Genomic DNA, 26,150 nt, shown 5'->3' on the forward strand with positions numbered 1-26,150 from the left:
TGAGTGTGTGTGGATGCTTGGCGTTAATGTACCGTCGATAAATTAGTATTTTAGGGTTTTAGGAGATTCCGATTAAACAACAACAACACTCAGTTGCACATTTCTATTCTTTTAATATTCCATGTTTACCCTTGTTAACCCATCTAATTACGCTTATAGGTGCTTGAGCTCTTTGTTTTTTTTTTTTAAATAAATAAATTGTAGCAATAACACAATAATCATGTGTAGAATTTAGTTTCTTTTCAACAAATATTAATAAATATTAAGACAAGAAAACAAATTTAAAAGAATTGATTCCTACACAAAAACTCTACATATATCTTTCTTTTATATGAAGCTTGTTTTTTTTGTGAAGAAATATAGAATAAACTCTTGACATAATTATGTAATATATGTACCATGTAACAATATTAATGTTCCAATGTTTTTAAGAAGATAATAACGTGTCTAAATAATCACTTCCCAAATCCTCAAACTCAAACAATCCAAACACATCACATAATGTCTCTTCTTCCGTAACCATGATCTTCTTCATTTTAACTTCTTGAAACATAGAATCTTCGTCACTCCTTGGTGTCTTTCTTGAACCTAGCAAAGTTTCTCCACTCGCAAGCAATCCACAAGTTTCCCTATAATCCTTAGTTGAAGGATGGCCAATAGTACAATGGTTTTCAACCATCCCATCGTCAACGACCTTATGATCATAAGCCATGGTCGCTTCCGTTTCTATTCTCGATCCTATTTTGTGGCCTCTTCTTAACGGTTGGGATGTATTTAAACTGTGTATCGGGTAGTAGTTTGGGGCGCAATCCATTTCCATAGCTTTAATAACTGTCTCGAGTTGAAAATTTGTGTTAGCTTTTTGAGTCCCTCATATTCTAACCGCGGCTTTGTCGTAAGCCATAGCTGCTTCTTCTGCAGTTTGGACGTTCCGAGCCAAACCCTAAGAATAGAAAAAGGGAAGTTCTACCTTGCACATTAAGTAGAGTATTGATGACATTATCCAAAAAGTTTTTTTCGATGTGCATCACGTCAAGATTTTGTCGAAGTTTAAGATTCCAATAAGGTAACTCCCAAAAAATGCTCTGCTTATGCCAGTGGTGACTGTCACCATATCCTTGCAGTCGTCCATGGTTCCCTCCACAATCAATGGTTTTTGGCAAACAATTGACTCTATTCCAAAGTTCTTCACCTGTTAGCAATTGAAGTGGAATATCGTTCACAACCCTTCCACTTTTATAGTTTTTCTTGTTCCGCCGATAACTATGATTTATTGGTAAAAAGTTGCGGTGACAATCAAACCAACTTGTTTTTCTACCATTTTTTAGTTGAAAAGCAGATGTATGATCCATACAGTAAGGGCATGCTAACCGACCATGTGTTGTCCAACCCAAAAGCATACCATAAGCTAGAAAATCGCTTATTGTCCATATAAGTACAGCTCTTAAGAGAAAGTTCTGTTTTGTGTAAATATCAACGGTTGAAGAAAAATATTCAGACTTATCTTCGGATGATTTGGACCAGGAACTAGAACTGACAGAAACATATATTCTTGTTTCATGTACATGTCAGGTGGCAGATTATACGGTGTCAAGATTACAGGCCACAATGAATAATTATGTCCTGACATACCAAATGGATTAAAACCATCTGTTCATAATCCAAGGTAAACATTTCTTGATTCAAGTGCAAAAACAGGGAATACCTCGTGAAAATGTTTCCATGCTTCTCCATCAGATGGATGACTCATTTTGCCGCTTTTCACTGAGTGCTGTGCATGCCATCTCATATCTTTTGCAGTACTATTAGATTGATATAACCTCTTCAATCTATCAGATATGGGAAAATAAAACATCTGACGATACACAACTTTTTTCTGTCCAGGCTTTTCTGTCGGATAAAATCTATCTTTTTCATAGAATTGACACTTCTCCTCGATTTCAGTATCTTTCCAAAATATCATGCAATTATCTTGACAAACGTCAATTTTTTGATAAGGTTAACCCAAAGACCGCATTAGCTTCTTTATATCATAATATGAATGCATTGAGTTGTTACCTTCTGGCAAATATTCTTGTAATGCTTGAGAGATCGCGTCCATGCAATTTTGAGGAAGATTATAATCTGTCTTTATACTCATGAGTCGAGCTGCGAAAGATAATTGTGAATGACCAGCTTTACATCCATCATAAATTGGATGTTTTGCAGCATCCAAAATATCATAAAACTTTTCCGCATCAACATTAGGCTCTTCACCTATGTTTTCATCAAATCCTGATTCTGTATTACCAAATGCATCTGAAATCATTTCCACATAAGGATCCACTGACTCCGTGTTAGACTCAGACACAAAAGCACCTTCGGTAGAATGATTGTCTACAATATTATAAATTTCTCCATGAGAAATCCAAACCTAATAGTTAGGCATAAATCCTCTGTTATATAAATGATTTGCACAATATTCTCTGGTAATAGAGGTCTGCCATTCTCACATTTGAAACATGGACAAAAAAGTTTGCCTTTCTCGAGAAACAAAGGCTGATTCTTCGCAAATTTCATAAAATTTTCCAACCCTTGGCAAAAAATTTCTGAAACTTCATTAGTAGTATGATCGATTCGTTCATACATCCAACTCCTTGTAACATAAATATTGTTGTCCGACGACATTATACCTGAAATCAAAGTAAAAAAAAAACACACAAATTGAGAAACTCAACTTGGCTCGTATTTTTTTTAATGTACTCTATATATATATATGTTTCGATCCGAACATGGGCTATATTATATATCAAAACACCTTATTTTTAGTTTAAACATTTAACTATTATGGATGACGTAAAAAGATGCTAAACCTTTTTGTTACGAGTAGCAATTTTTGGAGAGGCACCTCTTTTTTTTGTTTTCTTCTTAAAATCAAAGTTGTTACGTCTGTAACAAGCAGAATTTAAAATTTACATTACTAACTACTTGACTGAGAAAAAATATATTTAAAACACCACCAGAAAGAATTAACTTGAGCATACCTTGTATGAGATCCCCAATGCTTAGTATGACACTAACGAATTTTGTTATGTATTTTTTTCTGGAGTACTTGCACCTCATATGTTAATTATGATTTGTTTCACAAAGTCAACATATATATATACGTATATAATTTGATAAGACTCCTAATCTCACTATTAATATAAGAAAAGATAATTCTGTATATTTTTAAAGTTTATCTAATAAGATATAATATTTATCACTTTCAAAATATTAACAAATATTATTTAGTGGCATAATTAATTGCTATTTAATTAATTAAACATAGTGAGAAATATATTACACAATAATGTAACTATTTACAACAGAATTTTACTCCACAGATTGGTAACATTTGCTGACAACTATTTAGTCACTATAATATCTCAAACTCTAACTCAAATTTTTGTTTGAAGTTCGTCTTTATTTGCAACAACGTATTAGTCACAAATCGTCACAATTTTATGAAAAAAAGAAACTGTCACGATTTATGTCTCTAATAATGACAAAATAACTACAAATTTGAGACAAACAAAATTAGTCACAACATCGTCTCTAAATCGTCAAAAATTTGTGACTAATAACTTCTGTCAAAAAATTATGTCACAATAGCTCCAGTTTCTTGTAGTGTGGGTGCACTAGAACACACAACTAAACAATGAATCAAATCCTAAATCTCCACTTGGGAGTAACAACAAGCGTTAGTTTCAAATGCAAGTACCTCGACAAGTACTCGGAAATAGATCAACCCAAACTCGCTCATAGAAGAGACCAATTCATTAATTTTCCCCCAATAACGTCCATCCAAAGGCGATAATGCAGTTAAGTTTGACATCTCTAAGTCTCTGGAACTAGCACCAGCCATTGCTATCACCTAAAGCATATCGATATAATCACCAATTCATGTTCGGAAAACATCATATTACATCCAAAAACACAGCTTTTCAGCAACACACATTAAAAAAAATTAAGACTTTACCTTTCTTGAAGTCATAAGCTTGAGAGAATCAGTAGAAGAGACAGAGAACGAAACTCTCGGAGGCAAGCACAGCGATTTTGATGGGTTCAAGAGACTTCTGGTGGTTGGTGTAAGGCCGAGACAATGGATTTTGGTGTTGGTTAAAGCCATCGAAAAACAAAATTGAGCTCTTTAGAATTAGATTCCAAAATCAAAGCTTAGAAGTGAGTGAGTGTGTGTGGATGCTTGCCGTTAATGTACAATCGATAAATTAGTATTTTAGGGTTTTAGGAGATTCTGATTAAACAACAACAACACTCAGTTGCACATTTCTATTCTTTTAATATTCCATATTTACCCTTGTTAAACCATCTAATTACGCTTATAGGTGCTTGAGCTCTTTGTTTTTTTTTTTAATATATAAATTGTAGCAATAACACAATAATCATGTGTAGAATTTAGTTTATTTTCAACAAATATTAATAAATATTTAGACAAGAAAACGAATTTAAAAGAATTGATTCCTACACAAAAACCCTACATATATCTTTCTTTTATATGAAGCTTGTTTTTTTGTGAAGAAATATAGAATAAACTCTTGACATAATTATGTAATATATGTACCATGTAACAATATTAATGTTCCAATGTTTTTCTGTCAAAAATAAGATAATAACATGTCTAAATAATCACTTCCCAAATCCTCAAACTCAAACAATTCAAACACATCACATAATGTCTCTTCTTCCGTAACCATGATCTTCTTCATTTTAACTTCTTGAAACATAGAATCTTCGTCACTCCTTGGTGTCTTTCTTGAACCTAGCAAAGTTTCTCCACTCGCAAGCAATCCACAAGTTTCCCTATAATCCTTAGTTGAAGGATGGCCAATAGTACAATGGTTTTCAACCATCCCATCGTCAACGACCTTATGATCATAAGCCATGGTCGCTTCCATTTCTGTTCTCGATCCTATTTCGTGGCCTCTTCTTAACGGTTGGGATGTACTTGAGCTGTGTATCGGGTAGTAGTTTGGGGCGCAATCCATTTCCATAGCTTTAATAACCGTCTCGAGTTGAAAATTTGTGTTAGCTTTTTGAGTCCCTCTTATTCTAACCGCGGCTTTGTCGTAAGCCATAGCTGCTTCTTCTGCAGTTTGGAACGTTCCGAGCCAAACCCTAACACCGTTTCTTGTTGAGTCCCTGATTTCAGCTGCAAATTTTCCCCACGGACGCCTTGACTCAAAACAAGGAAATACAGGGGAGTGCGAAGGCGTCCGTGGGGAAAATTTGCAGCTGAAATCAGGGATTCGACAAGAATTGGTGTCAGGGTTTGGCTTGGAACGTTTCAAACTGTAGAAGAAGCAGCTATGGCTTACGACAAAGCCGCGGTTAGAATAAGAGGGACTCAAAAAGCTAACACAAATTTTCAACTGGAGGCGGTTATTAAAGCTATGGAAATGGATTGCTCCCCAAACTACTACCCGATACACAGCTCAAATACATCCCAACCGTTAAGAAGAGGCAACAAAATAGGATCGAGAACAGAAACGGAAGCGACCATGGCTTATGATCATAAGGTCGTTGACGATGGGATGGTTGAAAACCACTGTACTATTGGCCATCCTTCAACTAAGGATTATAGGGAAACTTGTGGATTGTTTGGGAGTGGAGAAACTTGGCTAGGTTCAAGAAAGAGACCAAGGAGTGACGAAGATTCTACGTTTCAAGAAGTTAAAATGAAGAAGATCATTGTTACGGAAGAAGAAACATTATGTGATGTGTTTGGATTGTTTGAGTTTGAGGATTTGGGAAGTGATTATTTGGACACGTTATTATCTTCTTTTTGANGATTCTGGAATCTAATTCTAAAGAGCTCAATTTTGTTTTTCGATGGCTTTAACCNTAGAAAAACATTGGAACATTAATACTGTTACATGATACATATATTACATAATTATGTCAAGATATTTGTTTATTCTATATTTCTTCACAAAAAAACAAGCTTCATATAAAAGAAAGATATATGTAGGGTTTTTGTGTAGGAATCAATTCTTTGAAATTTGTTTTCTTGTCTAAATATTTATTAATATTTGTTGAAAAGAAACTAAATTCTACACATGATTATTGTGTTATTGCTACAATTTATTTATATAAAAAAAAAAAACAAAGAGCTCAAGCACCTATAAGCATAATTAGATGGGTTAACAAGGGTAAACATGGAATATTAAAAGAATAGAAATGTGCAACTGAGTGTTGTTGTTTAATCGGAATCTCCTAAAACCCTAAAATACTAATTTATAGACGGTACATTAACGCCAAGCATCCACACACACTCACTCACTTCTAAGCTTTGATTCTGGAATCTAATTCTAAAGAGCTCAATTTTGTTTTTCGATGGCTTTAACCAACACCAAAATCCCTTGTCTCGGCCTTACAACAACCACCAATACATACTCCTCTCTGATATTTCAAAATGGCTATTGGCAATATTCAAGAACCAGACGGAGAGATCCTAAAGAATGTTTGCGCAAATTACATCAGAAAATTACAACAAACCGATAAAAGATCACCAGTTTATGTTCCAGAAGAAGTTTCTAGAACTTGGGAAACGTTGCCTACTATTGCTAACATACCGGAAGATTCTAAAGAATGGCTTCCAAGCCTAGATATTTCGATGGAGGTCCAAGAATGGACAGAGTTTCTCAACGCGCTTACTTCTTTCCCAAACAAAACCAGTAATGACTCAATAACCAACCCTACCATTGATTCATGTTCTTTATCTTCACGAGCTTCTTGCAAAACAAGGAAGTACAGGGGAGTGCGAAGGCGTCCGTAGGGAAAATTTGCAGCTGAAATCAGGGATTCGACAAGAAATGGTGTTAGGGTTTCGATTGGAACGTTCCAAACTGCAGAATAAGCAGCTATGGCTTACGACAAAGACGCGGTTAGAATAAGAGGGACTCAAAAACCTAACAAAAATTTTCAACTCGAGACGGTTATTAAAACTATGGAAATGGATTGCGCCCCAAACTACTACCCGATACACAGCTCAAATACATCCCAACCGTTAAGAAGAGGCCATGAAATAGGATCGTGAACAGAAACGGAAGCGACCATGGCTTATGATCATAAGGTCGTTGATGATGGGATGGTTGAAAACCATTGTACTATTGGCCATCCTTCAACTAAGGATTATAGGGAAACTTGTGGATTGCTTGGGAGTGGAGAAACTTGGCAAGGTTCAAGAGAGAGAACAAGGAGTGACGAAGATTCTATGTTTCACGAAGTTAAAACGAAGAAGTTCATGGTTACGGAAGAAGAGGCATTATGTGATGTGTTTGGATTGTTTGAGTTTGAGGATTTGGGAAGTGATTATTTGGACACGTTATTATCTTCTTTTTGACAGAAAAACATTGGAACATTAATACTGTTACATGGTACATATATTACATAATTATGTCAAGATATTTGTTTATTCTATATTACTTCACAAAAAAACAAGCTTCTTATAAAAAAAAGATATATGTAGGGTTTCTGTGTAGGAATCAATTCTTTTAAATTATTTTTCTTGTCTAAATATTTATTAATATTTGTTGAAAAGAAACTAAATTCTACACATGATTATTGTGTTATTGCTAAAATTTCTATATTTTTTTTTAAAAAAAAAAAAAAAAAAAGAAAGAGCTCAAGCACCTATAAGCGTAATTAGATGGGTTAACAAGGGTAAACATGGAATATTAAAAGAATAGAATGTGCAACTGAGTGTTGTTGTTGTTTAATCGGAATCTCCTAAACCCCTAAAATACTAATTTATCGACAGTACATTAACGCCAAGCATCCACACACACTCAATCACTTCTAAGCTTTGATTCTGGAATCTAATTCTAAAGAGCTCAATTTTGATTTTCGATTGCTTTAACCAACACCAAAATCCCTTGTCTCGGCCTTACACCAACCACCAATACATACTCCTCTCTGATATTTCAAAATGGCTATTGGCAATATTCAAGAACCAGACGGATTGATCCTAAAGAATGTTTGGGCGAATTACATCAGAAAATCACAACAAACGGATAAAAGATCACCATATCATGTTCCACAAGGAGTTTCTAAAACTTGGGAAGTGTTGCCTACTATTGCTATCATACCAGAAGATTCTAAAGAATGGCTTCCAAGCCTAGATATGTCGATGGAGGTCCAAGAATGGACAGAGTTTCTCAACGCTTTTACTTCTTTCCCAAACAAAACCAGTCATGACTCAATAACCAACCCTACCATTGATTCATGTTCTTTATCTTCACGAGCTTCTTGCAAAACAAGGAAATACATGGGAGTGCGAAGACGTCCGTGGTGAAAATTTGCAGCTGAAATCAGGGATTCGACAAGAAACGGTGTTAGGGTTTGGCTCGGAACGTTCCAAACTGCAGAAGAAGCAGCTATGGCTTACGACAAAGCCGCGTTAGGAATAAGAGGGACTCAAAAACCTAACACAAATTTTCAACTCGAGACGGTTATTAAAGCTATGGAAATGGATTGCGCCCCAAATTAGTACCCGATACACAGCTCAAATACATCCCAACCGTTAAGAAGAGGCCACGAAATAGGATCGAGAACAGAAACGGAAGCGACCATGGCTAATGATCATAAGGTCGTTGACGATGGGATGGTTGAAAACCATTGTACTATTGGCCATCCTTCAACTAAGGATTATAGGGAAACTTGTGGATTGCTTGAGAGTGGAGAAACTTGGCTAGGTTCAAGAAAGAGACCTAGGAGTGACGAAGATTCTATGTTTCAAGAAGTTAAAATGAAGAAGATCATGGTTACGGAAGAAGAGACATTATGTGATGTGTTTAGATTGTTTGAGTTTGAGGATTTGGGAAGTGATTATTTGGACACGTTATTATCTTCTTTTTGACAGAAAAACATTGGAACATTAATACTGTTATATGGTACATATATTACATAATTATGTCAAGATATTTGTTTATTCTATATTTCTTCACAAAAAAACAAGCTTCATATAAAAGAAAGATATGTGTAGGGTTTTTGTGTAGGAATCAATTTTTTTAAAATTCATTTTCTTGTCTAAATATTTATTAATATTTGTTGAAAAGAAACTAAATTCTACACATGATTATTGTATTATTGCTACAATTTTTATATTTAAAAAAAAAAAAAAAAAAAAAAAAAGAGCTCAAGCACCTATAAGCGTAATTACATGGGTTAACAAGGGTAAACATGGAATATTAAAAGAATAGAAATGTGCAACTGAGTGTTGTTGTTGTTTAATCGGAATCTCCTAAAACTCTAAAATACTAATTTATCGACGGTACATTAACGCCAAACATCCACACACACTCACTCACTTCTAAGCTTTGATTTTTGAATCTAATTCTAAAGAGCTCAATTTTGTTTTTCGATGACCAACACCAAAATCCCTTGTCTCGGCCTTACACCAACCACCAATACATACTCCTCTCTGATATTTAAAAATGGCTATTTGCAATATTCNGAGTTTGAGGATTTGGGAAGTGATTATTTAGACACGTTATTATCTTCTTAAAAACATTGGAACATTAATATTGTTACATGGTACATATATTACATAATTATGTCAAGAGTTTATTCTATATTTCTTCACAAAAAAAACAAGCTTCATATAAAAGAAAGATATATGTAGGGTTTTTGTGTAGGAATCAATTCTTTTAAATTTGTTTTCTTGTCTTAATATTTATTAATATTTGTTGAAAAGAAACTAAATTCTACACATGATTATTGTGTTATTGCTACAATTTATTTATTTAAAAAAAAAAAACAAAGAGCTCAAGCACCTATAAGCGTAATTACATGGGTTAACAAGGGTAAACATGGAATATTAAAAGAATAGAAATGTGCAACTGAGTGTTGTTGTTGTTTAATCGGAATCTCCTAAAACTCTAAAATACTAATTTATCGACGGTACATTAACGCCAAACATCCACACACACTCACTCACTTCTAAGCTTTGATTTTTGAATCTAATTCTAAAGAGCTCAATTTTGTTTTTCGATGACCAACACCAAAATCCCTTGTCTCGGCCTTACACCAACCACCAATACATACTCCTCTCTGATATTTAAAAATGGCTATTTGCAATATTCAAGAACCAGACGGAGAGATCCTAAAGAATGTTTGGGTGAATTACATCAGAAAATCATAACAAACCGATGAAAGATCACCAGTTCATGTTCCAGAAGAAGTTTCTAGAACTTGGGAAGCGTTGCCTACTATTGATAACATACCGCAAGATTCTAAAGAATGGCTTCCAAGCCTAGATATTTCGATGGAGGTCCAAGAATGGACAGAGTTTCTCAACGCGCTTACTTCTTTCCCAAACAAAACAAGTCATGACTCAATAACCAACCCTACCATTGATTCAAGTTCTTTATCTTCACGAGCTTCTAGCAAAACAAGGAAATACAGGGGATTGCGAAGGCGTCCGTGGGGAAAATTTGCAGCTGAAATCAGGGATTCGACAAGAAACGGTGTTAGGGTTTGGCTCGGAACGTTCCAAACTGCAGAAGAAGCAGCTATGGCTTACGACAAAGCCGCGGTTAGAATAAGAGGGACTCAAAAAGCTAACACAAATTTTAAACTCGAGACGGTTATTAAAGCTATGGAAATGGATTGCGCCCCAAACTACTACCCGATACACAGCTCAAATACATCCCAACCGTTAAGAAGAGGCCACAAAATAGGATCGAGAACAGAAACGGAAACGACCATGGCTTATGATCCTAAGGTCGTTGATGATGGGATGGTTGAAAACCATTGTACTATTGGCCATCCTTCAACTAAGGATTATAGGGAAACTTGTGGATTGCTTAGGAGTGGAGAAACTTGGCTAGGTTCAAGAAAGAGACCAAGGAGTGACGAAGATTCTATGTTTCAAGAAGTTAAAATGAAGAAGATCATGGTTACGGAAGAAGAGACATTATATGATGTGTTTGGATTGTTTGAGTTCGAGGATTTGGGAAGTGATTATTTGGACACGTTATTATCTTCTTTTGACAGAAAAACATTGGAACATTAATACTATTACATGGTACATATATTACATAATTACGTCAAGATATTTGTTTATTCTTTATTTCTTCACAAAAAAACAAGCTTCATATAAAAGAAAGATATATGTAGGGTTTTTGTGTAGGAATCAATTCTTTGAAATTTGTTTTCTTGTCTAAATATTTATTAATATTTGTTGAAAAGAAACTAAATTCTACACATGATTATTGTGTTATTGCTACAATTTGTATATTGTTTTAAAAAAAAAAAAAAACAAAGAGCTCAAGCACCTATAAGCGTAATTAGATGGGTTAACAAGGGTAAACATGGAATATTAAAAGAATAGAAATGTGCAACTGAGTGTTGTTGTTGTTTAATCGGAATCTCCTAAAACTCTAAAATACTAATTTATCGACGGTACATTAACGCCAAGCATCCACACACACTCAGTCACTTCTAAGCTTTGATTCTGGAATCTAATTCTAAACAACTCAATTTTGTTTTTCGATGGCTTTAACCAACACCAAAATCCCTTGTCTCGGCCTTACACCAACCACCAATACATACTCCTCTCTGATATTTCAAAATGGCTATTGGCAATATTCAAGAACCAGACGGAGAGATCCTATAGAATGTTTGCGCGAATTACATCCGAAAATTACAACAAACCGATAAAAGATCACCAGTTCATGTTCCAGAAGAAGTTTCTAGAACTTGGGAAGTGTTGCCTACTATTGATAACATACCGGAAGATTCTAAAGAATGGCTTCCAAGCCTAGATATGTCGATGGAGGTCCAAGAATGGACAGAGTTTCTCAACGCGCTTACTTCTTTCACAAACAAAACTAGTCATGACTCAATAACAAACCCTACCAATTTTTCATGTTCTTTATCTTCACGAGCTTCTTGCAAAACAAGGAAGTACAGGGGAGTGCGAAGGCGTCCGTAGGGAAAATTTACAGCTGAAATCAGGGATTCGACAAGAAACGGTGTTAGGGTTTGGCTCGGAACGTTCCAAACTGCAGAAGAAGCAGCAATGGCTTACGACAAAGCCGCGGTTCGAATAAGAGGGACTCAAAAAGCTAACACAAATTTTCAACTCGAGACGGTTATTAAAGCTATGGAAATGGATTGCGCCCCAAACTACTACCCGATACACAGCTCAAATACATCCCAACCGTTAAGAAGAGGCCACAAAATAGGATCGAGAACAGAAACAGAAGCGACCATGGCTTATGATCATAAGGTCGTTGACGATGGGATGGTTGAAAACCATTGTACTATTGGCCATCCTTCAACTAAGGATTATAGGGAAACTTGTGGATTGCTTGGGAGTGGAGAAACTTGGCTAGGTTCAAGAAAGAGACCAAGGAGTGACGAAGATTCTATGTTTCAAGAAGTTAAAATGAAGAAGATCATGGTTACGGAAGAAGAGACATTATGTGATGTGTTTGGATTGTTTGAGTTTGAGGATTTGGGAAGTGATTATTTGGACACGTTATTATCTTCTTTTTAACAGAAAAACATTGGAACATTAATACTGTTACATGGTACATATATTACATAATTATGTCAAGATATTTGTTTATTCTATATTTCTTCACAAAAAAACAAGCTTCATATAAAAGAAAGATATATGTAGGGTTTTTGTGCAGGAATCAATTCTTTTAAATTTGTTTTCTTGTCTAAATATTTATTAATATTTGTTGAAAAGAAACTAAATTCTACACATGATTATTGTGTTATTGCTAAAATTTCTATATTTTTTTTTAAAAAAAAAAAAAAAAAAAGAAAGAGCTCAAGCACCTATAAGCGTAATTAGATGGGTTAACAAGGGTAAACATGGAATATTAAAAGAATAGAAATGTGCAACTGAGTGTTGTTGTTGTTTAATCGGAATCTTCTAAAACCCTAAAATACTAATTTATCGACGGTACATTAACGCCAAGCATCCACGCACACTCACTCACTTCTAAGCTTTGATTCTTGAATCTTATTCTAAAGAGCTCAATTTTGTTTTTCGATGGCTTTAACCAACACCAAAATCCCTTGTCTCGGCCTTACACCAACCACCAATACATACTCCTCTCTGATATTTCAAAATGGCTATTGGCAATATTCAAGAACCAGACGGAGAGATCCTAAAGAATGTTTGCGCGAATTACATCAGAAAATTACAACAAACCGAGAAAAGATCACCAGTTCATGTTCCAGAAGAAGTTTCTAGAACTTGGGAAGTGTTGCCTACTATTGATAACATACCGGAAGATTCTAAAGAATGGCTTCCAAGTCTAGATATGTCGATGGAGGTCCAAGAATGGACAGAGTTTCTCAACACGCTTACTTCTTTCCCAAACAAAACCAGTCATGACTCAATAACCAACCCTACCATTGATTCATCTATGCATGTCAACTAGTTGACCAAAAAAGTAAAAAGAACCAAAAAAAAAAATAATCAGAAAATCGAGATCTTCGTTATATATCATCAATCTCATTGCCATTGTCTATAACTTCCAAGAAACCAAGACCCACATCGTTTTGTTGGACTGTACCTTTGTTTTTTTGAAGAACCCTACATTTATCTGGGACCATGCACTTGTCTTTTAACTCATTACTCATCCACTCATTTATTGAACAAGTCTCTGTTCCCATCCAGTCTAAATAGTCAGTTTTGGTCGTTCCTTAAGCCCTTGCAACGCCGTGCAAGTAAGCCTCTATAGGCTGCGAGGTTCCTAGAGATTTCATCTATCGTGACTTTCTTGTATCTATATTGGAAGCTCGTCTCCAACCTCGACGTAACCTATCATTTGGTTATTAATCAGAATCCTCCTAGAAATTCTTTGTCGGTAACACTCGGGGATGAAGCAGTCTGTTTTTTATTGCATTATAAGACACAATCCGTTTGGTTGAACATACCATGTAAGATAATATAGCACCTTTATAATGCTAATTCAAGGTATTAAGTCTGACCAATTAGGATCGTCTACACAACTAAATTTGGTCGACACGGTCAAGATGAAAGGTGAGTAACCCTAAATAAAAATTAACCTTGAAACTTATTTCTCTTACAGATTATGTCGACGACGTTCTTGTCTATTCTTTCTTCTTCACTCTTGTCAGTTGCCAAACTTGATTATTCGCATGCGTCAGAGTCGGATTATTAATACGGGCTTTGCAGCTGGGGATCCAAGTTGTATCAAAAGAACATAAATGCTTTAAAGCTTAAAAACTTAAAACATAATAAAGACATATATACGAGTACGACACAACACAACTATGGCCAGACATCTATACTATTAAAAGGGAAGCATTATTTATAAGGCAAAATGAATTCCAAAATATATGACATAAAATGACCCTGAATAAATTAAAAAGTATACAATACAAGAAGGACATTAAAATAATTTAAAACGTCCAAACGTGCGGATCCGTATGTGAACCGGGATTCATTAATTCGGATTATGTATATTGTGTTCGGAGTCAGATTAATTATTCCCATTAACAAACAAAGTCCCTTGAATTAGTTAAACACGTCCGGCCCAAACGAAGGAGATCCAATACGGCATTATCTAGAGTCCTAATAAATATAATAGTCCAAAAATCTCCAATCTTTCCAAACATAACATAATTTTTTAAATAAGAAATAATAACTAAAATATCGTCAACTACTAAGATATTGTATTCCTAAAAAAAAAATTCGAATAGCAATAAAAATGGAAAAACAAATCTATACTTATGTCCCCATAGTCACGCAAAAATTAAGACTTTTCTAAATATGTAAAATTAACAAATTTGCAAAATTATCAAATATCATTAATAATGAAAAAAGAAAATTATATTTGTGTCCCCATAGTCACGCAAAATAAGGCAATTCTAAATATGTTTTTTATAAGGGGCAATTCTAAATATGTAAAATTAACAAATTTGCAAAATTATGGGCTGCAATGTTTCTAATAATAACAATAAAATATTATATTTAGGAAATATCTTAACAATAAATGAAAAATTAAGAAATTTATAAAATGTTTTGGGCAAAAAATATCTTAACAATAAATGAAAAATCACAAACATATATTTAACTTATGTCATACCATTTTCCTATATATATAACGAAAATGTATGTTTAAAGCCTAGAATATTCTTTTTTGTTTTTCAATTTCGATAGTACATATATTTTTTGTTCTATTTGCTAATTTAACTATAATCTAATTTTGAGGTTTTTTTATTCTTGATTTCTCCGTTGCATGGAGAGAGTTGTTTCCCCAGCTTGTGTGTCAGTATCTCTTCAAAACTATGGTACTTTGATCTATTTATTTTTGAATTTTACTTAGTTTCTTGACTTGGTGAATTTTATATTATGTTAAGTTTGATCTTTATTTTGTATGACACACCCTTTGATTGAAAGAGTTTATAAATTGATTTACTAAATCATCAAAAAAAGTTATAAGGATATTGAGAAGAGCATGAAGAGTTGTTCATAGAACATGGATCCTCAAAGCAACTCATCGAGCTGTAATTATTTTGTTAAATAATGATGTAATTTTGTGGTTAGTATTGAGTTTTAAGGTGACTTTTGTGTATTATTAATTTGTGTGTTTTGTTTTTGTAGATGGCAAACTTTGGTTCAATAATTTGGACTTGGGAATCAAACTCATGTATGTAATATACATAAACATTAAGATTCTCATTGTTGTTAATATTTAAAATATTTTTAAATTAGCTAATAATGTGGGTGGGTTTATACATTAGTTGAGAAGTATATGAAACTGTCATCTTTTTTGATCAAAACGAAATTGTTTTTTAGTTTTATGTTAATAAATGTTTTATGTTCATACCGAGAATAAATGACTAATAAACCTGAAAATTATGTACAATTCCAACTCATCCTAAGACAAGCATCACACAAGAAGAAAGTATGAAAACCATTTTATGATAGCTTGGCTGCAGTCACTAAACACACATAAGGATGTCCATATTTTTTGTGAGATTAGCAATGTGAAGAAGAAAGCATGCATGTTGAAACATGGAGTAGTAAAATCAAGGGACTTTAATTATGACGTGAACAATATACTTACGTGCAAATCGAATAAATAATGCAAATCGACTTGTGATTGATTTTATTGTGTTTAGACTTAAACAAGCAAACAACATGTTGTATATAAGATTTGTGCATCCATCCACACGTTTAGTATAAGATATATATATATGTGTGGTATAAAATATAAAGTGTTTATTGATATATTTTACAAAGATATTGTAAATTCACATTTTTTTGTTTTCTATTTTACCAAGTGTATAAAAATATTGTTGAATGAAGGAAAAAAAAATGGACTCCTAGAATATCAATAGTTTTATGGCCAATATTTTTTAAAATCATTTTTAAAAGTTAACAGATCAGATTATTAAAGTCAATATTCTATATATATAAACTTCTTTAATTTGATGGTATATTATTTGTTATTTCCAAAAACGACTATCTAATTGAATATGTCCATTATAAAATCATTATTTATTTTTTATTTCAAAAAAAAGTTTATCAATAATACTAATTAATTTTGATTATAATAAATAGATTAAGACCAAAAAAATTGATTTTTTTTTCAATTATGAAAACAGTTATTATATTCGTAATATATAAGCTAACCACGATTTACTATATTGAAAAGTAGTATGAAAGTAGTATATTCTTTATATAAATTTTGGATTTTAGATTTATTAGTATCTCAAAAAATTTAAATATTATCAATTTCCAAAATATTAATTCAAAATATATACTATGTTGAAATTTTGCGGATTTTGGTTCATAAGTGGAAAAAAAAACAATTTTTAACACTTAAGAATAGTTTTAGTGGATTAATATCATAACTGCTACGATTCTAATAAATTCTATGGTGAAAGGGTTATAATTTCATGTTATAGATTCTATACACTAAATATATCTACAAACAAAACCCACACATACGTGAGGATCCAAAACACTTACTTATTTCTTTATCTGATAAACTAAAATATATAATATGAAATGTGTAGATTATTATTAAAACCACGGTTATTAGATGGAAAATCATATATAGGACGAAACATACTACTTTTGTTTTACTATATTATATCCTGAAATAGATATACTGTCTTTCTCTTACTGTTTTTTTTTAATGTAGTTTATCTTTACATATAACAAAGACAAAACTGCTCACTTTTTTAGTCTAAACCAAATTATAAACAAATTGAATATTTAACTGGTATGAGTGCGGATTATGAATGTTAACATTCCTAAAAAAAATATGTTTACAAACATAACTCCACATATATGTAATATATTATAAATCTAATAGCAAACTTATTTTTGAAAGCAAACTTAATTTTTGAAATCAATCCCGCACGTACGTGCGGGTCTGAATCTAGTTCATATATATAGTACATGTATTAGGGTAAAATACAACGTTAAATAGATGCAACGTACATTATTTTTAAGCATCAATAAATTGCCAAAAAAGGAAAAAATATTTTGTACTAAATGAAACTAACACAGTATTTTGAAATAAAGGTTCTGATTTTTTACATTCAAAATATTAAATTAAAAAATAAGATATTTTTTGTTAAATAAGTAAATTTCAAGAATAAGATACAAATAATATATATGAAAAATACAGTCTTTTTCAAATATCAACACTTAAAAGAAAAGAAAAGGTAAAAAAAAATCACAAATCAAAATCTTCATTATCATCAATCTCATGGTCCAATAAATTCCAAGAGCCATCGTCTTGTTGGACCATACCTTTGTTTTTAAGAACTCTCCATTTTCCTGGGACCATACACTCGTCTTTTAACCCATCCACTGATTTATTGACCAATCCGATGTCTCTTTTCACATCGAGTCTGAATTCGTCAGCTTTGGCCGTTCCTTGAGTCCCTGCAACGCCGTGCAAGTAAGTGTAACAACCCGGAACCTCGGTAGGAGATAGTCGAGAAATCCGAGTCGAGATAGTCGAGAGATCCGAGTCGAGATAGTCGAGAGATCCGAGTCGAGATAGTCGAGAGATCCGAGTCGAGATAGTCGAGAAATCCGAGTCGAGATAGTCGAGAAATCCGAGTCGAGATAGTCGAGAAATCCGAGTCGGGATAGTCGAAAAATCCGAGTCGAGATAGACGAGAAATCTGAGTCGGGATAGTCGAGAAATCCGAGTCGAGAAAGTCGAGAAATTGGTATCGAGAATGACCGAGAGTTACCGAGAACTAGTGTCGAGAGTTACCGATAGCTAGTGTCAAGAGTTGCCGATACTCAGTATCGAGAAGTGCCGACAGCGGTACGATACTTAGTGCCGAAGAGTGTCGATATCGGTACGTCCGAGAAGGACGATCGGTGCATCCGAGAAGGACGATAGGTCCGACAGTAAAGGATGAAGAAATAGAGAGTCGGTACGGATTGCTCGACCAAGTGTGTCGGTATTGGGAATGTTGCTCGAATGGCTAAGTATAGATGGTCGGTGATACAAGGGTCCATGGGCTAGTTATCAGCCCAGTCATGATCCACAAAATTTGTCTAGGGTGACTACCGACGAAAAAGGAAAGTATTGCGCGTTACCAATAAAAGGAAATTATCGGGAAAGTGACGCGGAAATGGAAAGAGTTTATTGGATCGGTTAAATGGGCTATACTTAGACGGGCCGAAACCTTGTGAAGGTTAGACCGACATAGAGATAGGGGAAGATCCCGAAGAATAAGGAAATCTCGTGATAAGACTTATCGCGTAAGGAAAGGATAAGGCGGTTTACTCGACCCTATATATGTAGGATTCTTGGGAGACAAGATGGGGGGATCGGCTATTAGCACCGCAAAAGGAGAGAATAAGGTTCTCTAGGGTTTTTCTATGAGCGGATACACGCTCAAGGAGTGCCGCAATGAGATTCCCGAAGAGTTAATGGAAGAAGAAGGTTCCGAGAGAGTTATCAGAGGGATCCGAGAGAACGATCGAGATTTACCGAAGGAATCCGAGAGAGCAATCGGTAAACTGGTCTATGGAAGGGAGAGATCGAGTGACTGATCGAGAAAGAGGTCGATTGGAGACTTGATCGACGAATTGATCGAGAAGGGGTCGATCATGATCGGTGAAGGACGATCTAGAGCCGATAGGGAGATTGGATAGTTTCTATAGCGATACGGTATTGGACGAGTATCGGAGGCGATACTGGCCGAGTATCGGAGGCGATACTGGCCGAGTATCGGAGGCGATATTGGACGAGTATCGGAGACGATACAGGACGAGTATCGGAGTCAATAGTGATGCGGTACCGAGACGAGAACGATAGCGGTACCGTGATGGGAATGGTACCGATAGGTGCGACACGAAGGACGCTAGCGATAGCGATGGGTACACGGTACGAGGATGACACGATGGTTGGCACGGGCAAGGATCGATAATGGACAGCAAGGTCTTGGAGTACACCGGGACTTGACGCAATGGATTGACGGAGCAGTCTTTCCGCGGCTGGATGGAATCAAGTATTCCAGCCCATCTTTTATTGTCTCTTGGTCACTTTGGGGATGGCTGGCTGTGTGACTAAGGAACAATAAAGGGTGGTCCAATATGGTGAGCATTGACGGACAAGTACTTTGCAAGAGCGGTAGCTGGATCAAAGGAGCCGCGGTGCGGTTGAAGGATATGTGCGATCCAGAGGCTGCGAATTGATAAGGTACATGTTGAGGTAAGATGTGTACTTAGTATGTGCGAACATATGATTGATGGATCGAATTGTGATTAGCCATGGTTAGCTGTTGAATGATGTTAAGTGAATAAGGTGGAAGTTAGTAGGCCCTAGAAAATTTTTAATAGCCATGTACGGCTATGTATGGGACCTTAGAGTCGGGGTCTTACATTTGGTAACAGAGCGGAGTTGATTCTAGGACGAGTTCTCGATGGGAAAAGAGAAGAGTCTAGAACGGTTAGACGCCCAAGTACTTAGGAAAGAATGGAAGAATCGGGTAGTGATACTCGGTCAGATAGGAGCGAGTCTGGAATTGATCGGATATGGTTAATCCGATAGGGGAAGACTAGCTGATCGGAAATTGGAAATCCACAGAAGGATTATTAGCTAGTCGAGTATAAGCTCAGATATGGACTATTCGACAAAGATAAGTAAGTCAAACGGATACGGGTAATCTGCAAGAGGAAGACTAGCTAGTCAAGTTGGCAATCCGACTCAGACCGTCAGAGTAATTTCGGTAAGGGAAGATAGATGATCGGATTGGGAACAAGAATGCCTTAGTGAACGTGACGGCAATGGAAGCCGAAGTAGAACTAAATTGATGCATAATATTAAGGAGGAAACTTGACATGGATGCTTAGTGGAAAAGACCCCAATCATCGGAAGGATCCGGTGAGAATGTATAGATGGAAACTAGCATTCGGGAGGAAAATAGTCAAGAATAGTCGGTAATGGAAACCGGCAAGATTGACGGGATTTGAAGCAAGTGTCGCGGACCTCGGACAGTAAACGGACGGTGCATGATCCGGTACGCGGACGTGCAAGATCCGGTACGCGTATGACCCATGACCGATAGTACGGTAGCTAACGAATAGCTAGTACTGTCGGGGTACGGTGGTTAATGATAGGTAGTACAGTTGCGGTATGTTAGTAAGTCACAGGCTGATAAGAGAGCGAATGTTAGTCAGGTGCAGCGGTCAGTACAACGGCTGATGATAGTGGTGCTGTCATCGTACGTCAGCCGGTACGGAGGCCGACAATGATAGGTACGCTAACGAGTAGGACGACCAAGGGTGACTGGTACTCTAGCTCGTACCATGGTTAATGATGGGTTGTGTGGAAGTGGCCGGTAGGATTGGTCACTCGTACACATACGTTGGGTAGCCAACTTTGGAGCTAAGAGTAGCTGCCAAATAAATTTAACCTTGGAAGGTTGAATTGGAATTCATAGGTTTACTAGAAATTACTAAGGACAAGTGATTCTAGAAGCAAGCTTAAAAAGCCACTAGAGGAAATGGAAATTCCTTAGGTGAAAGGCCTAAGCGAATGACTGAGGGGAAACGCAAAGTGGGGGAGACTTTGCGAGAGTAGAATTGTTCGCGATGCGTAGATGGAAAAATCTCACATTGATGGCAAGGATTGGTTTAGATTGTTCTCTAGTAATGGGTTTGGTTAGCTTGTCTTTTATGGTTATGGTTTCTATTGCAATATTGAATGGTGGTTGGTCTAAGCGATTTAGACAACTCACCCATGGTTATGGTTTCTGTTGCAATATGAATGGTGGTTGGTCTAAGCGATTTAGACAACTCACCCATGGTTATGGTTTCTGTTGCAATATGAATGGTGGTTGGTCTAAGCGATTTAGACGACTCACCCATGGTTATGGTTTCTATTGCAATATTGAATGGTGGTTGGTCTAAGCGATTTAGACAACTCACCCATGGTTATGGTTTCAATTGCAATATGAATGGTGGTTGGTCTAAGCGATTAGACAACTCACCCATGGGAATGGTTAGATTTTTGTGAGAATCATCTGGTACATCTTGATGAGTTATCCGCGAAGGATATCATCTCGACGGTATGGGAAAATGAAATGATGAGTTATCCACGAAGGATATCATTTTGATGGAATTGAATGAGTAGTTCCATGAGAATTGGAAACTCATGAGTAAAGTGTGTGTGTACTTGGGCAATTACGTTTTGCCAAGGCACTAGGGGAAATAGGTGATAAATCGATCGCGGGAACTTGCGAAGTTACCGGACGATAAAACTTGGGTAATTGCATTTTGCCAAGTGATAGGGTGAAATCGATCGCAGAGACTTGCGAAGTCACCAGACGATAAAACTTGGGCAACTGCATTTGGCCGGGTGATGGTGTCGAATCGATCGCGGGGACTTGTGAAGTCCCGGACGATAATGTTAAGGCTTTCGGAGAGTCAAGGCATAGGGGAGTAAAGACCTGGTTTGATACCAAGGCGACATTGATAATGATGGAATATAAAAGGTACTAAGAATAAGTAAACTCGAGAGGAGTTTTAATTCGGCCAAGGAATGGTCGGAAGCGCTACAAGCTTAGCGAGCATTGTTGACCGCGGATGGTCAAAATGTTGTATGTTTTGATGAATGAAGGTCGGACATGAAGTAGATGGACAGTGAGAGCTTGGCCGAATGGTAGAATTCGGAGGCAAAATAGAGGAAATGTCGGACATTGTCCGGTAAGAGACGGACGAAGCGTCCATATCTGGTCTTGATTAGACGGTGATCAGGGAATCCATGGGAATTAGTCCACGAAGGACTAAGAAATAGGAGGGGGAGAACAAGTCGTAGAGAGACTTGGGACAGAAAGAGACGTGGAAATTGTCAAATGTCCAAGAAATTGAAGGTTTCTCGAGTCCAAAGGGACCGCGATACGGTTTTGGACCAGGTGTATTGGCTAGAGTCAGTACAAAATGATGCAGAACTCATGGAGAAGTGTTAAAAGTTGGGAATGTGATCCAACAATAGTCAAGATTCGAGGACGAATCAATCCTAAGGGGGGGAGAAATGTAACGACCCGGAACCTTGGTAGGAGATAGTCGAGAAATCCGAGTCGAGATAGTCGAGAGATCCGAGTCGAGATAGTCGAGAGATCCGAGTCGAGATAGTCGAGAAATCCGAGTCGAGATAGTCGAGAAATCCAAGTTGGGATAGTCGAGAAATCCGAGTCGAGAAAGTCGAGAAATTGGGATCGAGAATGACCGAGAGCTACCGAGAACTAGTATCGAGAGTTACTGATAGCTAGTGTCGAGAGTTGCCGATACTTAGTATCGAGAAGTGCCGACAGCAGTACGATACTTAGTGCCGAAGAGTGTCGATATCGGTACGTCCGAGAAGGACGATCGGTGCGTCCGAGAAGGACGATAGGTCCGACAGTAAAGGACGAAGAAATAGAGAATCGGTACGGATTGCTCGACCAAGTGTGTCGGTATTGGGAATGTTGCTCGAATGGCTAAGTATAGATGGTCGGTGATACAAGGGTCCATGGGCTAGTTATCAGCCCAGTCATGATCCACGAAATTTGTCTAGGGTGGCTACTGACGAAAAAGGAAAGTATTGCGCGTTACCAATAAAAGGAAATTATCGGGAAAGTGACGCGGAAATGGAAAGAGTTTATTGGATCGGTTAAATGGGCTATACTTAGACGGGCCGAAACCTTGTGAAGGTTAGACCGACATAGAGATAGGGGAAGATCCCGAAGAATAAGGAAATCTCGTGATAAGACTTATCGCGTAAGGAAAGGATAAGGCGGTTTACTCGACCCTATATCTATAGGATTCTCGGGAGACAAGATGGGGGGGATCGGCTATTAGCGCCGCAAAAGGAGAGAATAAGGTTCTCTAGGGTTTTTCTATGCGTGGATACACGCTCAAGGAGTGCCGCAATGAGATTCCCGAAGAGTGAATGGAAGAAGAAGGTTCCGAGAGAGTTATTAGAGGGATCCGAGAGAACGATCGAGATTTACCGAAGGAATCCGAGAGAGCAATCAGTAAACTGGTCTATGGAAGGGAGAGATCGAGTGACTGATCGAGAAAGAGGTCGATCGGAGACTTGATCGACGAATTGATCGAGAAGGGGTCGATCGTGATCGGTGAAGGACGATCTAGAGCCGATAGGGAGATCAGATAGTTTCTATAGCGATACGGTATTGGACGAGTATCGGAGGCGATACTGGCCGAGTATCGGAGGCGATACTGGCCGAGTATCGGAGGCGATACTGGAAGAGTATCGGAAATGATACAGGACGAGTATCGGAGTCGATAGCGATGCGGTACCGAGACGAGAACGATAGCGGTACCGTGATGGGAATGGTACCGATAGGTGCGACACGAAGGACGCTAGCGATAGCGATGGGTACACGATACGAGGATGACACGATGGTTGGCACGGGAAAGGATCGATAATGGACGGCAAGGTCTTGGAGTACACCGGGACTTGACGCAATGGATTGACGGAGCAGTCTTTCCGCGGCTGGACGGAATCAAGTATTCCAGGCCATCTTTTATTGTCTCTTGGTCACTTTGGAGATGGCTGGCTGTGTGACTAAGGAACAATAAAGGGTGGTCCAATATGGTGAGCATTGACGGACAAGTACTTTGCAAGAGCGGTAGCTGGATCGAAGGAACCGCGGTGCGGTTGAAGGATATGTGCGATCCAGAGGCTGCGAATTGATAAGGTACATATTGAGGTAAGATGTGTACTTAGTATGTGCAAACATATGATTGATGGATCGAATTGTGATTAGCCATGGTTAGCTGTCAAATGATGTTAAGTAAATAAGGTGGAAGTTAGTAGACCCTAGAAAAATTTTAATAGCCATGTGCGGCTATGTATGGGACCTTAGGATCGGGGTCTTACATAAGCCTCTAGGCAGTGGAAGGTCGCGAGGTTTCCTGGAGATTTCATATATTGTGACTTTCGTGTGTCTATTGGAAGCTCGTCTCCAACCTCGGAGTAACCTATCGGGGGATATATCGGAATTACGTTCGGTAGATTCCTTGTCCGTAACACTCGGAGATCTTCCAACCTGTTTTTCATTGCATTATAAGACATGTTTCATCTGTAAGAACGTATTATGTAAGATGTCAAGGCTATTTTATAAATTTATATAGTAGGACTTGATATAGTACTATTAAATATTAATCACAATACGTGGATGATATAATTTGTAAATGCAAATATGGGTAGAATATATTTAATATAATATTTTATCATAATTTTTTCATGATGATTCTTTCTTGGTATCAAAAGAAAAAGGGTCTCTTCATGTTTTGTATAAGACTAGACCTCATTTAAGGCATAGATCACTGACTTCCACTTGACGCCATATCGTAATGATAAATTGATATATGTATGTCTTTTATCAATGATTTCTCAAAAATAATTCGAATAGGGTATGGAGGCTTGCACGAACATAAAACTTTTCAACGGAAATCTTAAAATCCAAAATTAAATTTGAATACTAATAATATTAAGATATAAAATCCTTTGTAACATGAACGTCCTGACTTTTTTCTTCTTCTAGGTATTTATATAACACACATGATGCATATCTTGACAATAACTACGAAAGTACGGATCATAGCTTTGTTTTTAAATGGTAACAAAAACTATTTGTTAACTAAGTGCTCATATATTTATATGTTTTTAAAATCTTGATCAATTTGTACTAAAGACACTAATTCATCATGTATCCATGACGTTTAAGGCTTAACCCAATTCGGCTCCTCAGAAATCATATAAAAGAGTAGTATATTTTGTTATGTTGGCAAATTTGTAAATATTGTGAAAAACATATAGAAATAGATAGGATGGACGTACCCGTAGAAGAGTTTCTTAAAGTCAGAATCCCCAACACGAGGACTAGCAAAGACGAAGGCCGTAACTGGAAAAGACTTATCAGGACGACTCTTTGGTCGGTTATAACCATTAGCCACAATATCCGCAGCATTAAGCGTCGCGAGTGCAGCTCCAAGACTATGACCACAGATAGTTATACTAACTTCTTCATCCTTATTATACTTATCCAACAATCTCCCAACCTCTCGTAATACCTATTTTGTTATTCTCTCTTAGATAGTTTTGCAAAGAAAACCAAAATGGTAAAAATCTTCATTTAAAAAGTACTATTTATGTAAGGGTATAGAGAAGCACAACACACTGATTCACACTTGGAACGCGNATACGAGGATGACACGATGGTTGGCACGGGAAAGGATCGATAATGGACGGCAAGGTCTTGGAGTACACCGGGACTTGACGNATTTTTCTATTCAATCTTATTAACAAAATTTATCTTTTACAAGGATACAATTTTGTCTCGGCCCTTACTCAACCTATTCTACCCAATAGGATTGAACCCGACTAAGAATGAATCTGACCCCTCTTCTCTTTTCTATCTAAACACACACCTGTGTAGATCTAAGAGAATAAACTCACCCTCTCTCTTTTTAGCTGAGAGATTAAAACTCACCCTCTCTCTTTTCTATCTAAACTCTCACCAGAGTAGATCTAAGAGAAAGAAAAAACAATTCTCTGCGCACTTAATCACCACCCTGATTAACGTCACAGAGAACTGGGAACACCCCTTCTAAGCCTTATTTT

The 26,150-nt window shown here is 36.6% G+C and overlaps 4 protein-coding genes and 5 pseudogenes across 4 annotated transcripts in view; 5 read left to right on the forward strand and 4 right to left on the reverse strand.

Moving 5' to 3' along the window:
* LOC104729055 (adenylosuccinate lyase) overlaps positions 1–4,176 on the reverse strand; it is a gene marked incomplete in the record, with an annotated part of 21,400 nt that extends 17,224 nt beyond the window's left edge. Inside the window, 1 exon segment of the mRNA XM_019235856.1 lies at positions 4,089–4,176. Within this exon segment, the coding sequence (XP_019091401.1) occupies positions 4,089–4,150 (62 nt within the window).
* LOC104753784 lies at positions 428–3,886 on the reverse strand (annotated as a pseudogene).
* LOC104753793 (ethylene-responsive transcription factor ERF091-like) lies at positions 4,638–5,225 on the reverse strand (the record flags this gene model as incomplete). Its single annotated transcript, XM_010475992.1, has 1 exon — positions 4,638–5,225. A coding segment is annotated over one exon (588 nt), but the record flags the coding sequence as incomplete, so codon positions are not given.
* LOC104729066 (ethylene-responsive transcription factor ERF091-like) lies at positions 5,229–5,828 on the forward strand (the record flags this gene model as incomplete). Its single annotated transcript, XM_010447964.1, has 1 exon — positions 5,229–5,828. A coding segment is annotated over one exon (600 nt), but the record flags the coding sequence as incomplete, so codon positions are not given.
* Positions 6,455–7,384, forward strand: LOC104729076 (annotated as a pseudogene).
* Positions 7,970–8,899, forward strand: LOC104729084 (annotated as a pseudogene).
* Positions 10,106–11,056, forward strand: LOC104753801 (annotated as a pseudogene).
* On the forward strand, positions 11,615–12,544 carry LOC104729091 (annotated as a pseudogene).
* LOC104729108 (phospholipase A1-IIgamma-like) overlaps positions 24,387–26,150 on the reverse strand; it is a 13,103-nt gene continuing 11,339 nt past the window's right edge. Inside the window, exons 3-4 of the mRNA XM_019230878.1 lie at positions 25,368–25,600; positions 24,387–24,573 (exon numbers count right to left, since the gene is read on the reverse strand). Coding sequence (XP_019086423.1) covers positions 24,387–24,573; positions 25,368–25,600 — 420 coding nt within the window. The remainder of the gene's footprint in view (positions 24,574–25,367; positions 25,601–26,150) is intronic.

This window comes from Camelina sativa, chromosome 2 (assembly GCF_000633955.1).
Source record: "Camelina sativa cultivar DH55 chromosome 2, Cs, whole genome shotgun sequence".
In the NCBI taxonomy this organism is placed as follows: domain Eukaryota; kingdom Viridiplantae; phylum Streptophyta; class Magnoliopsida; order Brassicales; family Brassicaceae; genus Camelina; species Camelina sativa.